General features: G+C 45.8%; 1 protein-coding gene across 1 annotated transcript in view; it reads left to right on the plus strand.

The window, feature by feature from the left end:
• The window catches only part of CHD2 (chromodomain helicase DNA binding protein 2), a 73,894-nt gene that overhangs the window by 45,534 nt on the left and 9,124 nt on the right, over positions 1–19,236 (plus strand). The window contains exons 13-35 of the mRNA XM_050903151.1: positions 273–373; positions 1,010–1,054; positions 1,213–1,388; positions 2,070–2,194; positions 2,828–3,044; positions 3,687–3,776; positions 4,699–4,889; positions 5,922–6,110; positions 6,630–6,792; positions 7,178–7,330; positions 7,844–7,915; positions 9,109–9,258; positions 9,886–10,034; positions 10,557–10,653; positions 11,417–11,509; positions 11,987–12,160; positions 13,087–13,262; positions 14,744–14,785; positions 15,838–15,977; positions 16,727–16,865; positions 17,002–17,152; positions 18,432–18,554; positions 18,870–18,998. Of these exons, the coding sequence (XP_050759108.1) occupies positions 273–373; positions 1,010–1,054; positions 1,213–1,388; positions 2,070–2,194; positions 2,828–3,044; positions 3,687–3,776; positions 4,699–4,889; positions 5,922–6,110; positions 6,630–6,792; positions 7,178–7,330; positions 7,844–7,915; positions 9,109–9,258; positions 9,886–10,034; positions 10,557–10,653; positions 11,417–11,509; positions 11,987–12,160; positions 13,087–13,262; positions 14,744–14,785; positions 15,838–15,977; positions 16,727–16,865; positions 17,002–17,152; positions 18,432–18,554; positions 18,870–18,998 (3,085 nt within the window). The remainder of the gene's footprint in view (positions 1–272; positions 374–1,009; positions 1,055–1,212; positions 1,389–2,069; positions 2,195–2,827; positions 3,045–3,686; positions 3,777–4,698; positions 4,890–5,921; positions 6,111–6,629; positions 6,793–7,177; positions 7,331–7,843; positions 7,916–9,108; positions 9,259–9,885; positions 10,035–10,556; positions 10,654–11,416; positions 11,510–11,986; positions 12,161–13,086; positions 13,263–14,743; positions 14,786–15,837; positions 15,978–16,726; positions 16,866–17,001; positions 17,153–18,431; positions 18,555–18,869; positions 18,999–19,236) is intronic.

Below are 19,236 nucleotides of genomic sequence, written 5' to 3' on the forward strand. Positions count from 1 at the left end.
TGTTTGATTCTGGTTTTGAGACTGATTCTTGCAGCAGAATAAGGCGTCATGTAACAGGGAGACCATATAAACATCTATGACATTTGCTTCTCAGTAATGATTTATAATTATAGGAAGCTTTAAGAAGCATGTCATATAAGTAGTAGTCTGCTTCAGTAACTTGTCTGAATGACAGAATCATATAGGAAAGTAGAATTTCTATATGTGGCCTCCATGGGCATTATGACAGAAGCATTATAGTGGTTTTTTGTTTTGGATTTTTTTGCATCTAGGCTGGGCAAGGTATCACCTGAAGATGTAGAATATTTCAACTGCCAACAAGAGTTAGCTTCAGAGCTGAACAAACAGTATCAAATAGTGGAGAGAGTAATTGGTAAGTGAATCCAGCCCTTTTGTAAAGGGGTGAAGTAAGATGTGGGAACTTTAATCTGTAGTGACAGCAGAATGAGTGTACGGCTCGCTCTTCTTCCCTGTCCTCCAGTATCTCTGGAGAAAAAAAACTGGTGTTAAGTGTATTTCAGTGTGTGAAATCCAGGTTTACAGATTTGTATTTACAAGCAATACAAATCAATCACTCTCCTTGCCTGGAGTATGGGATGATACACTAGATTCCAAGGGGATGTTGAAGTTGCTGCTGCTGAAGTTCTTTGACTTCAGCCCTTTGGTTGCAAGGTGTTTGCATCCAAAGCCGCAGTACAGGCCTGGCTTTTGTGAGGACCACTTTCCGTGATGTGAGGTTGCGAGGCAGCTCAGGGGTTAGATTTTCATGATTACTTATTAAAAGTAAAAACAAGACTTACTGAGCATTTCAGTAATGTCACAGTCATGTCAGTCAGAGGTGCTGGCATCCACTTGCTTTGGGAATTGGCTTGGAGAGCTGTTGAACCTATTTCCATACAATTCCTATAAAGATGCATGGGGTGTGTGGCGGTGACAGCCGGCCTGCCCTGCTCCCTCTGCTGGCTGCCAGCACTCCAAACCCTTCCTTCCCTTTTATCTCCAAACACAGCTGTGAAGACCAGCAAGTCCGCAACGGGACATTCGGATTTCCCAGGTAAAGGAGCATTTTTTTGGTCCCTCTAAACTTTTCCTACTAGCCGAGACCTGTCTTGTGGTTGTACGGGTGGTTCAGACTGCCCCTGTGAACCACACTTGTGGTTCAGCCACAGAACCACAGTTGCTGAGGTTTGGGCTTTTTTGCGTATTTTGCAGCAAACAGTCGCAAAACATCCTCAAATGACCCTGAATATCTGTGTAAGTGGATGGGCCTGCCCTATGCCGAGTGCAGCTGGGAAGACGAGGCTCTGATAAGCAAGAAATTTCAGCACTGCATTGACAGCTTCAACAATCGTAACAACTCCAAAACGATTCCTACGCGGGACTGCAAGGTTTGCTTGCTTCTCTTCTCTCCTGTTGCTGGGTTTCTCCAGGCTGGGTGATGATGCAAGCAGTGGGAATGTGAAGTTTTGTCAGGATAGATGTCAGAGAACATTTTCCCATCCTCCCACCAGTGTTTGAATGGTTGTTTGCTGTTCTTGTATTGTGCTTTAGGCAGAGATGTGAACCCCCTTTTTGGTTTCATTTACCCTGTGCACAGTGAGAACATTATGTCCCCCTGGGGAGTGGGAGGCTTAATTAATCCTTGTGAAGTACTTCTTCCTCAGAAAGAGCTGCTGCAGAAAGGCAAAGTTTTAATACCAGTTGGATGCGAAAACAGCATACCTGGGAAAAGAGAAAACCTGCAAGATGCTGATGTAGTGGAGGAGAGGGACAGGGATAATGGGAGAAAAAAACAAGAGGACAAAAAAGAAAATGGAGCTTGTTCCATCTAGTGTGCATTATGTACAGCTTACTGCGCTCTTGGGAGGGACTCACAGCCCTGGTCATCAGAACCAGAGGACAGCAGGCAAAACATAACACTGCAGAGTGGTTTTCTGAACTGCAGACATAAGCACTGGCTAGGAAAATGTGGACAGACTTTAACCAATGAGCAGATATACATTCATTGCTGAATTTTCAACCTTACTTTGTCTTTTTCTTCAGTGGGCTTACAGCATCTTCTTTTCCAGGTATTGAAGCAGAGACCGAGGTTCGTTGCCTTGAAGAAACAGCCTTCTTACATTGGTGGTGAGAACCTGGAGCTGCGAGATTATCAGCTGGAGGGCCTCAACTGGCTCGCTCATTCATGGTGCAAGTATGTACAGATGCTATGTGACATTCATTTTGTCTCCTGATTTTTGTCCCAGTAGGATCTGACCCACTTGTTTTCAGGTGAGGTCTTTACCTGTCCTGCTTCTGCAGCTTGAAGGATTTCAAATGTTATCATGCCCGACTGCATTGCAGGCACTGCAAGCAGGAACTATTTAGAGCTTGAACTTAAGAAACCTTGTGTGAATACAAAAAGCATTTTCCCTGTCTGGGCCTGTTCACATGCTGGACTTGGCTGCTGTGTGAGCCTAGTGCATATCACACCTAATTTTCCATTGCCCTAACTGAAAAAAAGGTTTCTGGCTCGGCATGCTTACACACTTGTTAAAGTCTTTGAGAAATGTCCTTCTAAAATTAGGCCACTGACTCCCCTCTGCCTTTGCCTTTGTCCTTGCTTGCCAGTTTGGAGTGGTCATAGTCCGTTCCTTTTTTGCAAGTTGTTGTGCCACATACAGTCTGGATGTCCCTGGGATCCACTTGGAAGTGTTCAGATAAATGTTTTTGCACTGTCCCCTTTCTGTCCCTGTTGTGGATTGCTATTCATGGTGGTGCACAGTAAATTAGTAGTGGTGGAAACACGCACTCAGACAGGATTTATGTTTGTTCTCTTCCTTTTCAGGAACAACAGCGTGATCCTGGCTGATGAAATGGGCCTGGGCAAGACGATTCAGACAATATCATTCCTGTCGTACCTCTTCCATCAGCACCAGCTGTATGGCCCTTTCCTGGTGGTGGTGCCCCTGTCCACTCTCACCTCATGGCAGAGAGAGTTTGAAGTGTGGGCACCCGAGATAAATGTGGTGGTTTACATTGGAGACCTCATGAGCAGGAACATGGTGTGTAATCAGAAAGCAAAGGGTGTGGGGTTGGGTAGAAACGCTGGGTGCAAAGCAGCAGCTCCTGTGTAACGTGTGAGACACCTTCTGGAGAGGCTGACGGATAGTACTGGCAGTACTGCAGGCAACTAGAGCTGGTGTAGCTGAGCACTTGGGTGTAATTCACTGCTGCGGGGACTTTTCTACCTTATGTCTCCTCTTAAGAGTGAGCACAGGAGTACTGGCTTCTCTCAGAGTCTGGAAACCATGACTGCGCTGGGCTGAAACATGCTGCAGTAAGGAGTACAGCAGTTTAAAAGTGCTTGCCTCCTATGTTCTGAATTATTCAGATGATGAAGCACACAAATGTTGTGAGTCTAGTGGTGTAAATAGTGAGATGATGCATTCATTTGGCAGATGAGGGTAATGTCACAACAGCAAGTAGTTTGACCTTATTTTGTTACCTGTGCAAGGGCAGTTGAACCATGTGTGCACTAAAACAAGCTGCTCCTTGGGCACCCTGAGCTTATCAAATGGCACTTTGAACAATAGGGTTTTGGACTTGGTTGGAGTCTCTGGCTATATAGCTACACTAAAATAACGATTGTTAACTCCTTCCTTTTGATAACATTGGTTGAAGTTAACATTTGTCTCCTCTCACAGATACGTGAATATGAGTGGATCCACTCTCAGTCTAAAAGGTTGAAATTCAATGCACTTATCACAACATACGAGATCCTCCTCAAGGATAAGGTGAGTAATGGTCCAAGGATGTTTTTATTTAGACTTTCTCTCACTTGCAAAGGGGGAAGCCATCCCCCAACTAATGTGTTTCACCTCTTTCCTCTGTGGTGATGAAGAACATAGAGCTACTATTTGCTTTTGCTTGCCAGTAATGCAGAGGGAATGTGGGACACCCGTTATAGTGTCTTAACTCTTGTACTACACAGTTGTGTTATTCTTTTTACTTGTAAGACACCAGGCAGAGCAGTAGCTGGATTTTACCTGGTTTAATTTAGGCTAGTTAAGAGGACAAAACATTACACTGAACTGCTGGCCACAGTGTTAACAATATCTGGATTTTTACACTTAGGCATTTCCTAAGCAGACAGATTTCTCCTATCAGCCCTGTCAGTGCATCACAGAGTCCTAACAGAAAACAAAAAGCTTAATACTAATTAAAAAAAAAAAATTTGAAATCAAAACTCTCAGGTTACCTTAACTTTATCGACTTGTTCATCTGCTTTCCTGCTGCTGCTCCAGTGGGGCTAGTGCTACAGCAGGGCCCCAGGGACATGGAGAAAGGGAGGAGTAGGGGGCTGGGGGAGGACTGTGCTTTCTGGGTAAAGCAAAGGTGGATTAAAATAGGTATACTTGCTGAAAGACTATTCAGATATGGTGGGAGTGCTATACAGCATGGCTGATTTTCACCTTTCCTTTCCGGGAAGGCAAAACTAGTGTAGGCATCTTGGTCCCAAGATTTTGTTAACAAGAAACTTTTGTGACCCCCACTCCTCTGGTGGTGGGTCCAGCCCCGGGGCAAGGGCAGGATATCCTGGAAAGCACACGCTGCAGTGCTGCTGGTCATGGAGAGAGAGGCATCTGAAAGGTGGTGTGGCTTGTCTGACCCAGTGTGTCCTTGGGGCCCGTGTTTTTTTTTCTTCTTTTCCTTTAGGCTGTTTTGGGAAGTATTAACTGGGCCTTTCTAGGCGTGGATGAAGCCCATCGGCTGAAAAATGATGACTCTTTGCTGTACAAAACATTGATTGATTTCAAGTCCAACCACAGGCTGCTGATCACTGGCACCCCGCTTCAAAATTCACTCAAAGAGCTCTGGTCCCTGCTGCATTTCATCATGCCGGAGAAGTAAGCCTCCTTTTGGTCCTTCAAAAAATACCTCTGTGTCCATTCTTGTCTGTTAAATAGACTCAAGGGAGTGCAGCATGGCAGAAATCCCTGAATTAAACTCAGTGGAGTTAGAGCAATGAAAGGGGAACAAACATTGGTGGGGAAAATCAGAGGTTAAATGACTAACACAAGGAGTATTTCTGGCAGTAAATTGAATGGGGAAACCTAATACATGCCTTTCAAATGTCTGCTGTCTTAGAGCCATCTCTAAAAAGCTAAACTTGTTTTAAGCAATTATCTCAACCATTTCTGAGGTTTCCAGTACGTTGCGGTTCAGCCACCCTCGCCAACCATTTTATGGCAGTCTCTGGGAGTATTGCTCAAGGATGGTGCTATCTAGCTGATTGTTCGCGTGTCCACATTATAACAAATGTTTTGTTTTCTTTAAAACAAAATGGGCTATGCGCATTGCTAAGGCTAAGACAAGCATGCCCCAGAACTCACTAAAATTATGTTTGACTGCAAAAAGAGCTGTCCCCCAAATTCTTTTTGTTAGATCACAGAAAGAGTGAAGGAAAGGTTTGAGGTCTCCCAAGTGGAGGAGAAGAGCAGATCTCCACATTTCAAAGGAGCTATTGGAGGAAGCAGCAGTCCAAAAGAGCCTTCAGAGCAGTGTAAAACATAGCCCAGTTGTCAAAACCCTGCCTAGGGGAGGGCACTGTGGAAAGTTCAGAAACTGCTGCCAGGTAAACACCAGCAGGAGATAGCAGAGGAGAATACGGGAAAACTTGGGATTTGGTGTCCTGGGAGTCAGTGCGGAGCTCAAAGATAAGATGTTAGGAAGGCACCTAAGCCCAGAGAGCTTCTAGCTTTGCCACCAATCTGTTTAGTTAGCCAGAGTAGAGTGAACCTTTTATCCTCCACTGTATCTCCATTAAATTGATGATCTCCTGTCTTGTTGAGCAGCAGGAGCATATCCGATAGATGCTGTTTGGTGTGATAAGACAAGAGGTATTCTGACCCCTCTGTGCTCCTCGTTTCTGTTGCTAGGTTTGAGTTCTGGGAGGATTTTGAAGAGGATCACGGGAAAGGTAGAGAGAATGGCTACCAGAGCCTTCACAAAGTCCTGGAGCCGTTTCTCCTACGCAGAGTGAAGAAGGATGTGGAGAAATCTTTGCCAGCCAAAGTGGAGCAGATCCTCCGGGTGGAAATGTCTGCTTTGCAGAAACAGTATTACAAGTGAGTCATTTATTAAGTTCCTGGGAGGGCCAGTAGAAAAGGGCACATCTTTCTATGTGCCTTGGGAATGTGTTTCAGTATACTGTGTCCTTCAGAATGCAATGTGACAGCCATCACCTGTAGTACCAGGAGCTTCCCAGTAGGAATCTGAGGTAGGGTAGTTGGTATCTTTCCTTCTAAAAAAGCATCTCCAGACCACTGGAGATGCTTTTGTAGAGGGATACAATTCAGCTGGCCAGCTTTGCAGGACAGAGGCTCTGTCTTTCCTGGGGGAGTAAAGCTCCCCACAAAATTGTGATGCTGTTTAATATTAAACTGTAATAATATCAACAGGAAAGTAAGATCAGGGTTTGTAGTGAGGAAACAGCAGTATCCTGTCGAAGAAGTGAAGAGAGATGGAGGGAGGGAAGTAGACTGATGCCCGAACAAGATGTCCGTGAAGGTTTTGTTCCTCCAGGACTGCAGCATGCCCACTCTGCACTGTGAAATGATCTGGACTTTTCATTTTCCTTCCTGCAGGTGGATTTTGACAAGAAACTACAAAGCTCTTTCAAAGGGAACGAGGGGGAGCACATCTGGTTTCCTGAACATTGTGATGGAGTTGAAAAAGTGCTGCAACCACTGCTACCTTATCAAACCTCCTGAGGAAAACGAGAGAGAGAATGGCATTGAGACCCTGCAGGTGGGCAGTGTCTTTGGTTACGATTGTTTTTTCTTAACTTTCCCCTTTCTCCTGTCCTCCCACCAAGATAAGATCTGGTGAAGCTTTAGCTTCTGCTGCTTCTCCATTATAAATAGTCCTCACAGCTGAGCCACTGAATCTCCTGCCCTCCCCTTCCACTGTAGGCAATGTTTTGTGGCCACCTAGAGTGGGAGGTGCATGCAATATAAGATCTATCTTGGATGATTCATTGTGTGTGTGGCCTCTGCTGTGTAAATCCTGATGATTTGAATAGAGATGTATGTGAGAAGCATGACCCCAGAAGAGCCAGATCTCTGCATGTCTCTGTAGTGTACGTAAGGGTAAGGTTGGAAAGCATCAGCTGGAATGACCTTTACTTCTTCAGTCTCTGATCAGGAGCAGTGGAAAGCTAATTCTCTTGGACAAGCTGCTGACCAGGCTGCGGGAGAGAGGCAACAGAGTGCTGATCTTCTCCCAGATGGTGAGGATGCTGGACATCTTGGCAGAGTACCTGACTATCAAACACTACCCTTTTCAGGTGAGAAACATCAACATGGAAACCAGTCGAGTTCACTTGAAAGTTCAAGAAAATGCAGAGGGAGCCTTGGCAATGGGAGTCACTGAGTTTCCCAGAGATTGGTGGCTGGGATTGCAGGTTGCACTTACTGAAATACGCTGGAAGGAACTGGGAAGTCCCTTCATTTCAGTGTGGCGCCATCTCTGCAAAACGCCTCCTCTGACAGGCCCCTGCTTTGGGCTGTGTCCTGTGATAAACCCCGAGGAGAGGATAGCAAACACAGAGACCCTGGCTGGGAGCCTGTAATGGGAGCTGCAGTGTCACCCGCTGTGTGACTGTTGCCTGAGCATACACCCCTCCTGCCCTCACGACACAGTGGGCTAAGGCAGTGCAGTTATTTTTAATTGGTGGTTATTTTTAATGATAAATGCTGCAGGCAGAGAAGGGGGCTGTAGGGCTCCCAGAACTTGGGTACAGCAGTTCCTCAGGGCTCCTTTACCTTCTTTCTTTTATCATTATTGTTGATTTTTCCAGCGCTTGGACGGCTCGATCAAAGGGGAGATCCGAAAGCAGGCGCTGGACCACTTCAACGCTGACGGCTCTGAGGTACTGCAGCTGGGGCTGTACTGCCTCAGAAGGGTCCGGGTGGGCTGCCCGAGCAGCGGGTGTTTATGGCTGAGCCGCAGGTTGTGACTGCCAAGAGGGGATTAGTTGAGTTCATTTCTTTTTACAGGACCCCAGATACTTTTAGACACAGATATAGCAGGTTTTGCAACTAGCCATATTGCTTATTTTAAATCTCCCACATCCAAAGAACAGGGCTGCAAGTCACATCTCCAGAAAGTCCCGAGGAGGCTGGGAAGAGCCAGAATTTAGCAATTCTCTCCCCATGGTCTGGGGAATGAGATGGTTGCTAAATGATTCCTCCAGTCTGAAGCTGGTTTTGGATATGAAATGACAGAGGCAAAAGGGGGATTTTAAGTGTTGGCAGGCAGTGGAGTCTGGTGTTGGAGGTGAAAGTCTCCAGCGTAATAGCAGAGGGCATCTCAAACCTCTCGTCTGGGCTTGCTGACTCATAGTGACTGGTGCAAGGCACTTGTTTTGTGCCACCCTCAGCCCAGCCTTGAGAAATACCTGTCCTTGCTCCAGAAGCCTGGACTGGGCGGAATCTTGGCTGACACAGGAGATACAGCTAGGTGCTTCATGGTAGTGGGAAAGGTAACATAAAGGTGAGAAGGAGACAGCAGTTTGGGTGGGAAAGGAGCAGGAATGCCCACAGAAGCTGCCCTTTCCCCTCTCCCTGGGGGCATCCATGGGGGCTCGTACGTCCTGGCTCTAACCTGGCACCCCATACTCTTGGGCAGTGACTCAAACAGTCTGTTAGTTGCTGATCTCACCCCCAGCAAGCTTCAGACAACAAAAACCACGTGTTTGCCTGCTGCCTTTATAGGAGTCTGGTGGGCAGTGTGGTCTGACCTTCAAAAGCGACTCCAAGGTGCCCTTGCTCTGAGCCGTTTGCATTGCTCTCCCATAACGATGTATGCCAGGCCCTTCCTGGAATAGCACACCTTTCACCCCTGCCAGCACTGCCTCGCCTTCTGCCTCAGCTTAAAGACCAGTGGTACTTAGCCTGCATGAGCAGGGTGTGTGGGAAGGAAATCCTTTTTCTGCTTTTTAAGAAGCGCGAGTGCAACAGAGCCCTCCCTCCATTTCCTTGCATAGCTTTGAAGTCACCACTGCTATTTTATGTCCACAGTTACAGGCTGGGTAACTCATGGATGCTTTTTATTTTCCCCTAGGACTTCTGTTTCTTGTTGTCAACACGAGCTGGAGGGCTGGGAATTAATTTGGCCTCTGCCGATACTGTTGTTATCTTTGACTCGGACTGGAACCCCCAAAATGATCTTCAGGCTCAGGCTCGGGCTCACCGGATTGGACAAAAGAAGCAGGTTGGAAGAGTTACCTGGGTCGTTTTCTCTGTGGTTTCAGTGTGGGCATCTAAACGGGCTCCCACCTCACCAGAGCTTCTGAAAATACAGTCTTTTTGCCCCCAGTCCTGACTCCAGAGAGTACTGGCAACTCAAGGGAAGCTCATTTAAAAGCCAGGAAACAAAATATCAGCCTAAATTTGCCAGATGCCAGGCCTTTCTGTTGGATTTGGATCCTGGCATGGTTCAAAACCAAGAACCCAAACCGTGGAATCGCACTTCTCGGCCTAGTGGACTCTGTTCTTTCCTGCCCTGAAAAACTTGGAAAGTAGAGCATTCACCTTTACTAGGGTTTTATTAGATATGTGAAAAGTTTGGTGCTAGTTTGAGTTTAGAGTGATTGTTTCAGAAGACTTTTTACTCTGTGCTTAGTCACACTGCAGGATTTATGTTAACCAGCCTGATTTTAGCTGATCCCCCTGAGATATAAAAAGTATGTGATGGTTTTTATTCTAAAAAGACACATCTGTGCACGAAGGGACCATGTCAGCAGACTAGTCTCCTGTGAAACCACTGAGGGATGCATTGCTGTGTCAGCAGAGCATGTTCAGGTCCAGGAAATAGCTCTGTTCCTTTCTTGCCCTTCAGGTGAATATTTACCGTCTGGTCACAAAGGGTACGGTAGAGGAGGAGATCATTGAGAGGGCCAAGAAGAAAATGGTGCTGGATCATTTGGTGATCCAGCGTATGGACACCACTGGCCGGACTGTTCTGGACAACAACTCTGGGCGATCCAAGTAAGTGATTGTGTCAGGAGGCAGAGATGTCTGGTACAGCATGTGGCATAACCAGCTTCACCTGCTGGTATCTCACAATATTTGTTTGATAAGGTACAGGGCAGGAGGCTAATAAATAATGGCAGCTTCCACTGATTTGGCTTATGCAACCATTAATTTGGACACATAGGATAAAGATGATCAGAAATAAAAAGCTAGTTTTAATACATTACCTGTTTTTACTTCTGTCTTCCTCCCAGAGATCATCCTGGTCTGAGGGAAACCTGGTGGTGGTGGTAGAACAGCTGCAGTTTGGCAGTGACCTCAGACTCTCCCCATTTCCACCCAGTAGATAGAGGTTGTTCCCTTTACAGTAGTTGTCTGAGCTAGAGCAGGAAAGAGATGAATAAAAAAGCTTTTTGTACTGCTGGGTAGAAAACTTACTTCTTGCTTTAATTAGGAAAAACTTTGGTATGGTTTTGTGCTGTAGCAGTGCTGACTTAACAGCTCAAAACACATTTTCCTTCTTGTTTGTTCTTTCAGCTCAAATCCTTTCAACAAAGAGGAGCTGACAGCTATTCTGAAGTTTGGAGCTGAAGATCTCTTCAAGGAGCTTGAAGGCGAAGAGTCAGAGCCTCAGGTAGTTTGAAATGGAAATCACATAGCTGCTTGTAGTCCTCTGCAGGTCTGCATGGGGGATTGTGTGTGTTTGCTCCCTCTTTGTACTCGCCCTGTGCATGAGAGCAGGTCGGTGAATAGGGCATATGTGAGTCCAGAGAAGCTGAAGAAAGTGCTCTGGGGTTGGGGGACCAGGGGGTTGAGGAGAGCTGTGTGGTTTGGGGTTAAATAGTAATGGTCACCAAGAGAGTCCCTTGGCTTCCGAAGATTCATTAGCTAGTTATAGCACAGCCTGCTGAAAGCTCCTCTCCCTGCCTCCTCTGAGCACTTCTTCAGCATCCTTTTTTGGTTGCTCTCATAGAGAGGCAGGAGTCAGCACAGTGAAGTCGAATAGGTTGCACTCTCCTGCCTCAGTACAGCGTTGCTTGACAGTTTAGTATTGAGTGCTTTGACCAGTTCTCTTAATGGCCCGAGTAGCAGAGCTTCCCCCAAGGGAAACAGTCCACAGTTGGTATATCTCACTGTCTGGAAATTTTCCCTGCTGCTCAGCCTTGATGTTCCTTTTCTTCTGTCCTATCACTCTTATTTATACTTTTTTGTACCACTTGAGATAGTTTATCCCTGCCCTTGGTGATGACACCCTGCAGATATTTGCACTTTATTTAGCTCATATCAGCACAGTGCGTGTTTAGCTATTGCACACCATAGGTCTGTTCTCAAAGCCTCTTTATTTCCTGCTGTGCTTGGCACCCTCCGCTTTATCACTCTTTCTTTCTGACTGGTAGGAGATGGACATTGATGAGATTTTGCGTCTGGCTGAAACACGAGAGAATGAAGTGTCTACCAGTGCCACCGATGAGCTCCTCTCCCAGTTCAAGGTATGGACCCCCAGGCTCTGTAGTGGGGTGCGGGAATGTGGCTCCCCACGTCTTGCCGTGGTGGTAAGGTCGGTAACAGACAGGACAGATCGGGCCTGGTGAGAGGTGACCCCTGTACCCAGTTTGCTGAGGGGTTGTCTGGGTTTGGTAGCTGGGGAGATACGTTGGTATTAATTTCATTTCAAATAAGTGGTTTTGAAGGCTGTGAATAAAATGCAGAATTTACCAAATTTGGAAACAAACCCGATAACTTAGAGGCTCAGCAGTACTTTGTAAACTGCACGTACTTCCTCAAAAGCTGTTAGCCCAAAGACATGGCAAGAAACCAGGAATGTAGTGACATAGGGATCAATTACAAAGTAGTTATGGAAATGTTGGCAAAATTCCTATGGGGAAGGAGTTGAAGCTTAGCAGACAGCTCTGGGGTATTCCTGCCAGGGGAGGGCATTTCTAAAAGTGTTCCTTTGCTTATAAAAGGTGGCCAACTTTGCAACCATGGAGGAGGAAGAGACAGAGCTGGACGAGCGGTCCCAGAAGGACTGGGACGATATAATTCCAGAGGAGCAGAGGAAAAAGGTGGAGGAGGAAGAAAGGCAGAAAGAATTGGAGGAAATCTACATGCTGCCTCGAATCCGAAGCTCGACTAAAAAGGTACAGCCCATCTTGAGGAGCTGAGAGACGGGAAGCGAGAGCTGGCAAGGGCAATACTGAGGGGAAGCCTTCTTGCCATCTGAGTGCTTTTTTCCCTCCTCCAGAGTTGATTAGGAGTAAAGCACAGAGGTAGCATGTTGACCGCTTGTTGGCATCATGCATTGGGCCCATGGTTTATACTGCAGTGTGAGGGCCCATACTTGATTTGGTACAACTCATCTTGTCTTAGCAGACAAAATAAAGAGAACCTGTAGTGAGCACAGGGCAAAATATCCAACTGTATAACGCAGATTTTACTGCAATTTATGCCATTTTCTGGCTGTTTCTTTTCCTTGGGCTCTCTAGCTCCCTGGGCTGCTCTTGCCTAAATGTGGCTCTTGCAGGCAAAAGAGATGGTGTCTTCCCAAGTTCTTTTTTAGGTGATGGGATCTACCCCAATCCAACAGAAAGCAGACTGTGCAAGGAAACTCTTCTGGGATATGGGACTTTAAGGGGTTATGAACTGTTCTCTGGGATGAGCTGGGGAAAAACATTAAAGTGAAAACTAGAGAGGAGGATAATTCGTATCAGATGATTTCAGATTCATTTCTGAGGTGTCCTGGTTTTCAGAACAGCCTAGGGGACTGTGGCACAAAACCACGCTAATCAGTGTGTTTTAATGTATCTTATACATTAGTAAATCAAAATGCAATTGTGAAACTACTGGCTAGAAGGCTCTAAAGGGCCAATGACCACCAGAGCCTTAGCTAGCTGGAAGCTGCAAAGATGCGTAGCCTCTCTGGTTACATGGGCTTCTGCATCTTCAGGAAGAGATGCCAAGGTGTTTTACAGTCTGAACGTAAAATAGTGCCACTGCGTGGGAGGGACAGAAAAGGTTGGCAGTTTAGCAGTTGTTAACTGTACTGCTGTTTTTCTGGTACATACAGGCTCAGACAAATGACAGTGAATCAGATGCAGAAACTAAGAGAAGGCTTCAGAGATCATCTGGATCAGAAAGTGAGACTGATGATACGGATGACGAGAAGAGACCGAAGCGCAGGGGGCGTCCTCGGAGTGTTAGAAAAGATACTGTGGAAGGATTTACTGACGCTGAAATCAGGAGGTCAGTGCTGAGCACAAGAGACAGTTCAGAAAACCAATATAGAAATCCCATGCAGGTGGAGAAAACCCCGGATTAATCCAGGAGGTGTTCACCTGTAAGCATGTCTGTGGTTTAGGTGGAGTTGGTTCATTGGGCCAGCTTCTGCACCTTTGTATAATTCAGTTTGCTCCCAGCTGATGACCTTAACATTCAGGTCTGTGCAAAATGGACTGGATTGTCTTTAGTCAGGCTACAGTGAAGCTGGTACCTTCCTAAAATTAATCCTTGTTGTAACTGCCCTTTCTGGGCCAAGTAGATTGAGCTAATTCCACATTACACGTGAGGTCTTAAGTACCATGAGATACAGAGCTGGAGAAGCCAAGGACTCCGGCCTTCCTGACATTTTTCTGGCAGTAGTTCTGCTGACTTAAGCTTTAAGTGAAAGGCAAGCTCTGGCAAAATAATCCCATGAGAAGCACTGGTCCCATTAATCCCAGTGGTTGTGTATCCTCTTCTGCACTGTGTCCCTGAACTCACCTGGGGGCTGAGTTCCAGAGCATTGTTTTCTTCTCATACCTTCTAACTCTTGAGCCTTTCCCAAAGATCTTTGTCTGCCCAGATGTTCAGCCATTCAGAAGATGGAAAAGAGAGGGTTGTGAGTTTTCCTTGACACTCTCCGTCTCTGAGTCGATGTATTTTTAAACAGGAGATGGTCAGACTATTCGGATTGTGGTAGCTGCCCCATATCCAGCCCTGAAACCATAGAGAAGGAAGGAGGTGTTGCAATGTGAACTATAGCAGCCATTTAAGTTATTGTGATGTAGCAGAAAGAGGCTGAAAGAGCACAAGATGCAAAAAAGAAGGGAAAAAATTAACTCATCTTAAAAATAATCTGTAGTTGAAGCCATTGGGTCTACCCCCAGCACAAGGCGCTGTTCGGTTGCAGCAACAGCGTCTGACTCTTGCCTTAAAGTTGTGTGTTAGCCATGGCAGTGACTTTCACAATAAAAACAAGACATAAAAATAAATAGCAATCCTTGTCTGCAAACCTCTGTGATGGATTGCACCACATTTGGCTCTTCTGTGATGGGTTGTTATACTTATAGCCTGAGCGTTAAACTTACTAATGACACTGATTTAATGTCTCTTTTTGCCTTGGAAAAATGAAGTTAATTACCGACATGGTGTGAGCCAATGCTTTCTTTCAATTTTTTTTACACTACAGTTACAACTCTCCTCTTTTTTTTTTTTTTTCTCATCTGTCAAACATCCAACATTCATAACGTTGTGTTCTTCTCCAGCCAAGGTCACAAAACTCTTTGTGGGGGTTAATGGATTAGGCTTCCCAGTCCTGAGTGATGCTTAGCTAATCAGTGTGGAATGCAAGGTCGATAACGTGGCAGGCTGTAATTAATATATTCAGGCGTATTTGTGATATTGGACCCACTTTTTATGGCAGTTGGTTTAGTTTCTGGTTTTTTGTTTGTTTGTTTTTTCCTTAGGTTTATCAAGGCTTACAAGAAGTTTGGACTGCCTCTCGAACGGTAAGTCCCAACCTGGCCCTGCTCCAGAGGGTATCACGGGGGGATGTTGTGTTTCTAAGCACAGCCATACACACATTGCTATGAGTGTTTGATACAACCTCCACAGACAGCCCAAAGCTTTGCTGTCGTGTGATCAGTAACCCAAGCATTGCCATACAGTCCCTCATGTCTCAGTTGATGGGTGCTGATGAACGCTGGCCAAAAAGCGGCTAGAGCAGTGGTGGTGCCGGGCTGTACACAGCATCATCCTTCTGGCAGAGTCTGGCCCTTGGGGCATTTCCACTCTGCCTAGAGAGGGAGCAGCTGTCTGAACAGCAAATGCTACCCAAAATGTTTGCCAAGCTTCTCTATGCATATTAGTTTCAAGACTGAATTTGGAGCATCTTTCTCTCGCTGCCATATCCCTCTTGAAGGGAAGTGGGGAGAGGCACACACCGTCCTTGAGAGTGGGTCTGCAGAGCCCTGCACGAGTGCTGTTCCCCAGCATAAGTGAAGGGAGGAAGGGAGATGGGCACATGTGCTGGGTCTGGAAAGCTGTAGCCCTTGCTGAGGTCTCAGAGCTGAGGCAGGGATCCCTGCATATATTGTATGAGAAATGACTGTGTTATTTCAGTTGGTTGTACTCTTCTGTTGTGAAACACAAGGCTTACGTATGGGCCTTGACATTACTAACTTCAGCCAGGCAAAAGGGACAGCAGACGGCAGCTTTTGACCATCAAGTGGAGTTAATATGGAACTGGGAAAGCATGAAGGAACACTGGACAGTCACAGAGGGTGCCTGTTGCACCCAAGATGGACAGTTCTCACTTTTGCTTTAATACTAAAAAATCCAAAGGATTGGATCAGTTATACTACATCTGCACTGTACTGCAGCTGTTAGACCTAAAAAAAGACTAAAGCTGTGTTGTTTCCTGCACGAACTCGACTCGTGCGCGTTTCATACGTTCATACATATACAGCATTGACTACTAAAAGCTATGAAACAATTGCTCAGGAAGTGACTGGGAGGAGATATGCTGTATCAAATACAAAACTTTTTTCCCCTTTTCCAGGCTGGAGTGTATTGCCCGGGATGCTGAGTTGGTGGATAAGTCTGTGGCTGATCTGAAACGGTTAGGGGAACTCATCCACAATAGCTGTGTGTCAGCAATGCAAGAATACGAGGAGCAGCTGAAAGAAAATCCAGGTGAAGGTAAACAAGAGGATTGTGTGCTGCTGTTATGATGTTTTTGGGGGTGTTCCATGGAGCTGGTGGGAAAACCGTTGCCTTGCTGGACAGGGAGGCATGCCATGTTGTGACTTAAAAGCAAAGAACAAGCGCACACTTAAACCATCCCATCTCTGCCAGCCAGCTCTCACCAATGGAGAGAAACCCCTGAGTCTTCTGCTCAGACTGGAAAGTGCCATTTGGGTCTGCTGGCTTCTGCTGAACATGAGTTTTTGTAGGGAGAGGCTGAAGTAATCAGCGTATTTAATGCTGGGCCGCAAAGCAGATCATATTTTAACTGCTCCTGGGATTGGGAATCAAACTGGTGCTGTGTACTCCATGATAAAGCTGAATCCACAATTAGCACTTCCTGGAGCTGGCATCATCAACCACTCCATGTGTGGCTGTTCTGTGCTGTTGGTTTGGAGATACAGGGGTCTGGACTGGATTTCCTGCTGGGTCTCTGCCTGTTGTAGCTGAACAAAACTACTGAAGCAACAGCTCCAGCATACTTAGATGTATTTTTAAGAAAGTGATACTGGGAGGTGTTTGGATTGCAGATCTAAGTGAGTTAGTGAAAGAAAAGTTCTATTTTGGGCCTGCCTTAGCAGACAGCCTTATGTTTAAATAAGAGGTTGCGGGCAAGGTCTTGATCTCTGTGTGTCTAGACATTTTTACAGAGGCACTTCTTTCTGTAAGAGTTCTCTTAGTTGCTATGTTTTATTGTTGAACAGGGAAAGGACCTGGAAAAAGAAGAGGTCCTACTATCAAGATTTCTGGTGTCCAAGTCAACGTGAAATCCATCATCCAGCATGAAGAGGAGTTTGAAATGCTGCATAAATCCATTCCCACGGACCCAGAGGAAAGGAAGAAGTGAGTTTGGCTAAGCAGGCAATGCAGAAAGAGGCTCAGGGAATTTGGATTTTGTAGTGGAAAGAATAGCCCAGATATGTGGATTTGCTTTACCTCCCGCAGCATTAAAAGTAGCTCATGTTTGAAATGCCTTCAGGTACCGCCTGACGTGCCGTGTCAAAGCTGCCCATTTTGATGTAGACTGGGGAGTGGAGGAGGATTCTCGCTTGTTAGTGGGAATTTACGAGCATGGTTATGGAAACTGGGAGCTAATTAAAACAGATCCGGAATTGAAGTTATCTGATAAGGTAGGTTGCTTTGCTTGTTGCTTGCATTGGGTCCACTGCAGTGTTCATATAGAACATGTTTGATTTACTCCAGAAACAGACATTTATGTTTGTAACCACTCCAAAAATAATAATAATAAATAATAATAATGAGGAAAACAGTGACCTCCATGGAATGTTGCATGCTTGATGGAAAGCAGAGTTGTGTTATTTGATTGGCAGTAAATTTTCTCTGAACAGTACCATATGAACCACACTGAAATGATGCAGGAAGAAAATGGTAATGCTGACGTGTGTGGTTACATGCACAGTATAGAGGGTGCATTGCATAATCGTGACTTGATATTTCCTTGAGCATCTCACAAGAAGCTGAGTCTGAATTTCTGTGTGGAAATAATTTTTCACAGATTTGACACTGCTTATGTCAAGACTGGTCTGTGTTAGCTTGGAGGGTCTAGTTACATGGCTGGCTATGGCAGCAAAGCCAGCTGGAAAGCCTCCATCTAGTTCCTCTGTTCCTCAGTCATTCCTATAAGAACTGTTCAGGGGGGCCATGTTGAAATGATCCAGGTTAAAAATAAGCCGCCATCTGTTGTGTCAGCACAATGGAAGGAGAGCGAACTGCAATACAGGGCTGAGGAACATTGAGAATCTCTACACCAGCTTTGCTGCCAATATGCTAAATTCCCATGACATCCCCACTAGTGTTTTTAGCAAAGATCAGACTGTGGCTGAGAGCCCTCCTACATGAAGTTCAGAAAGGCATTTTACAATGGAAACAATTGCCTGACACATGCCACCCAATTTCCAGTGAAGTATGAAGGTAACCTGGTTGGCAAGCTGAGATACTTCCTCCACAAAGTGGCACCTTGCAGTCTTGTTTTCCACTAAAAATTCTGCATCTGTATCATTGCTGTAGCAAATCTGATGCGTCAAGGAGAGTGGACTCAGTTTTGCAACTCAGGGTCCCAAATATAGTTTGCAAAGTCTTTTTTCTTCTTTTTGCACACTTACAAGAAAGATCGTAGAGAATCTAGAGAGCTGCCTTGGGGTCCTTTCACTTCTGTAAAAGGCCAAGGGGAGGGATGCTTGCTAGGAGCTTTGCTTTTGGCTAGACAGGGAGAGTCTGTGTGGGAGCTGGAAGAAATGCTTGAACCTTCTTGTTCCCTCAGAAGATGCAGCATCTCTCGCCCTTTGCTGGGCCTGGAAGGACTGCTGCTAGTGTGTATCTCTTTTGTCAAGGTTTGATAGGTGCATGTGGGTGTGTTGTTTTGTTTTTTTTTTTTCTTCTTTATCAAAGATCCTACCTGTTGAGACAGATAAGAAACCTCAGGGAAAACAGCTCCAGACCCGAGTTGATTATCTGCTGAAACTACTGAAGAAAGATCTGGACAAGAAAGAAAACATGAAAGATGGGGAAGAGGTGAGATGTGGCTGCTTGATTCTGGGGGTTTCAGGATGAGTGGTTGGCTGATGGCGGGAGACAGCCTGTGTTCTCAGGTCACTGAACATCATCTACATGAAAGAATATGGACTTGTCTGATTGCATTGTGATACTGAAATGATAATTAGTAAGGGGCAGGCAATTATTATACTTACTGAAGGACTCGGGCTCATCAGGCTTCTTGCCACCCTGCAGGACCTGTAGCTGTTTGCAGGATGTTCAGGAGATGGGGTACGTCCCCAGGAAGCAGCTGTAGCTATTTGCTTGCCCTGACTTGTTCTGTGTTTTCACCAGGGCAAGCTAAAGAAGAGGAAGCCACGAGTAAAGAAAGAGAACAAGGCTCCCAAAGTCAAAGATGAGCATGGGAATGAACTCTCCTCTCCTCGGCACTCAGACAACCAGTCAGAAGAAGGTGAAGTCAAGGTGAGTCAACTTGGTGGATAGCGGCTTTTCCAGGTTTCCTTGAGCTATGTTGTTACTGCAGAAACTCACCTTGAGAAGCACCCCTAGCAAATGCCCTGTGGAGTCGGCGGGCACTACGGAGTGCATTTCCACAGGAGACTGGCAAACTCGCAAAAACATATGTTCAGCTGTCGGGGTGAAAGAAGGACCTTTCCCACCCACTTTTTTAGATTAGTGCTTTAAGTGTTTTGGGGGATCC

Source organism: Gymnogyps californianus, chromosome 11, assembly GCF_018139145.2.
Source record: "Gymnogyps californianus isolate 813 chromosome 11, ASM1813914v2, whole genome shotgun sequence".
Taxonomy (NCBI): Eukaryota; Metazoa; Chordata; class Aves; order Accipitriformes; family Cathartidae; genus Gymnogyps; species Gymnogyps californianus.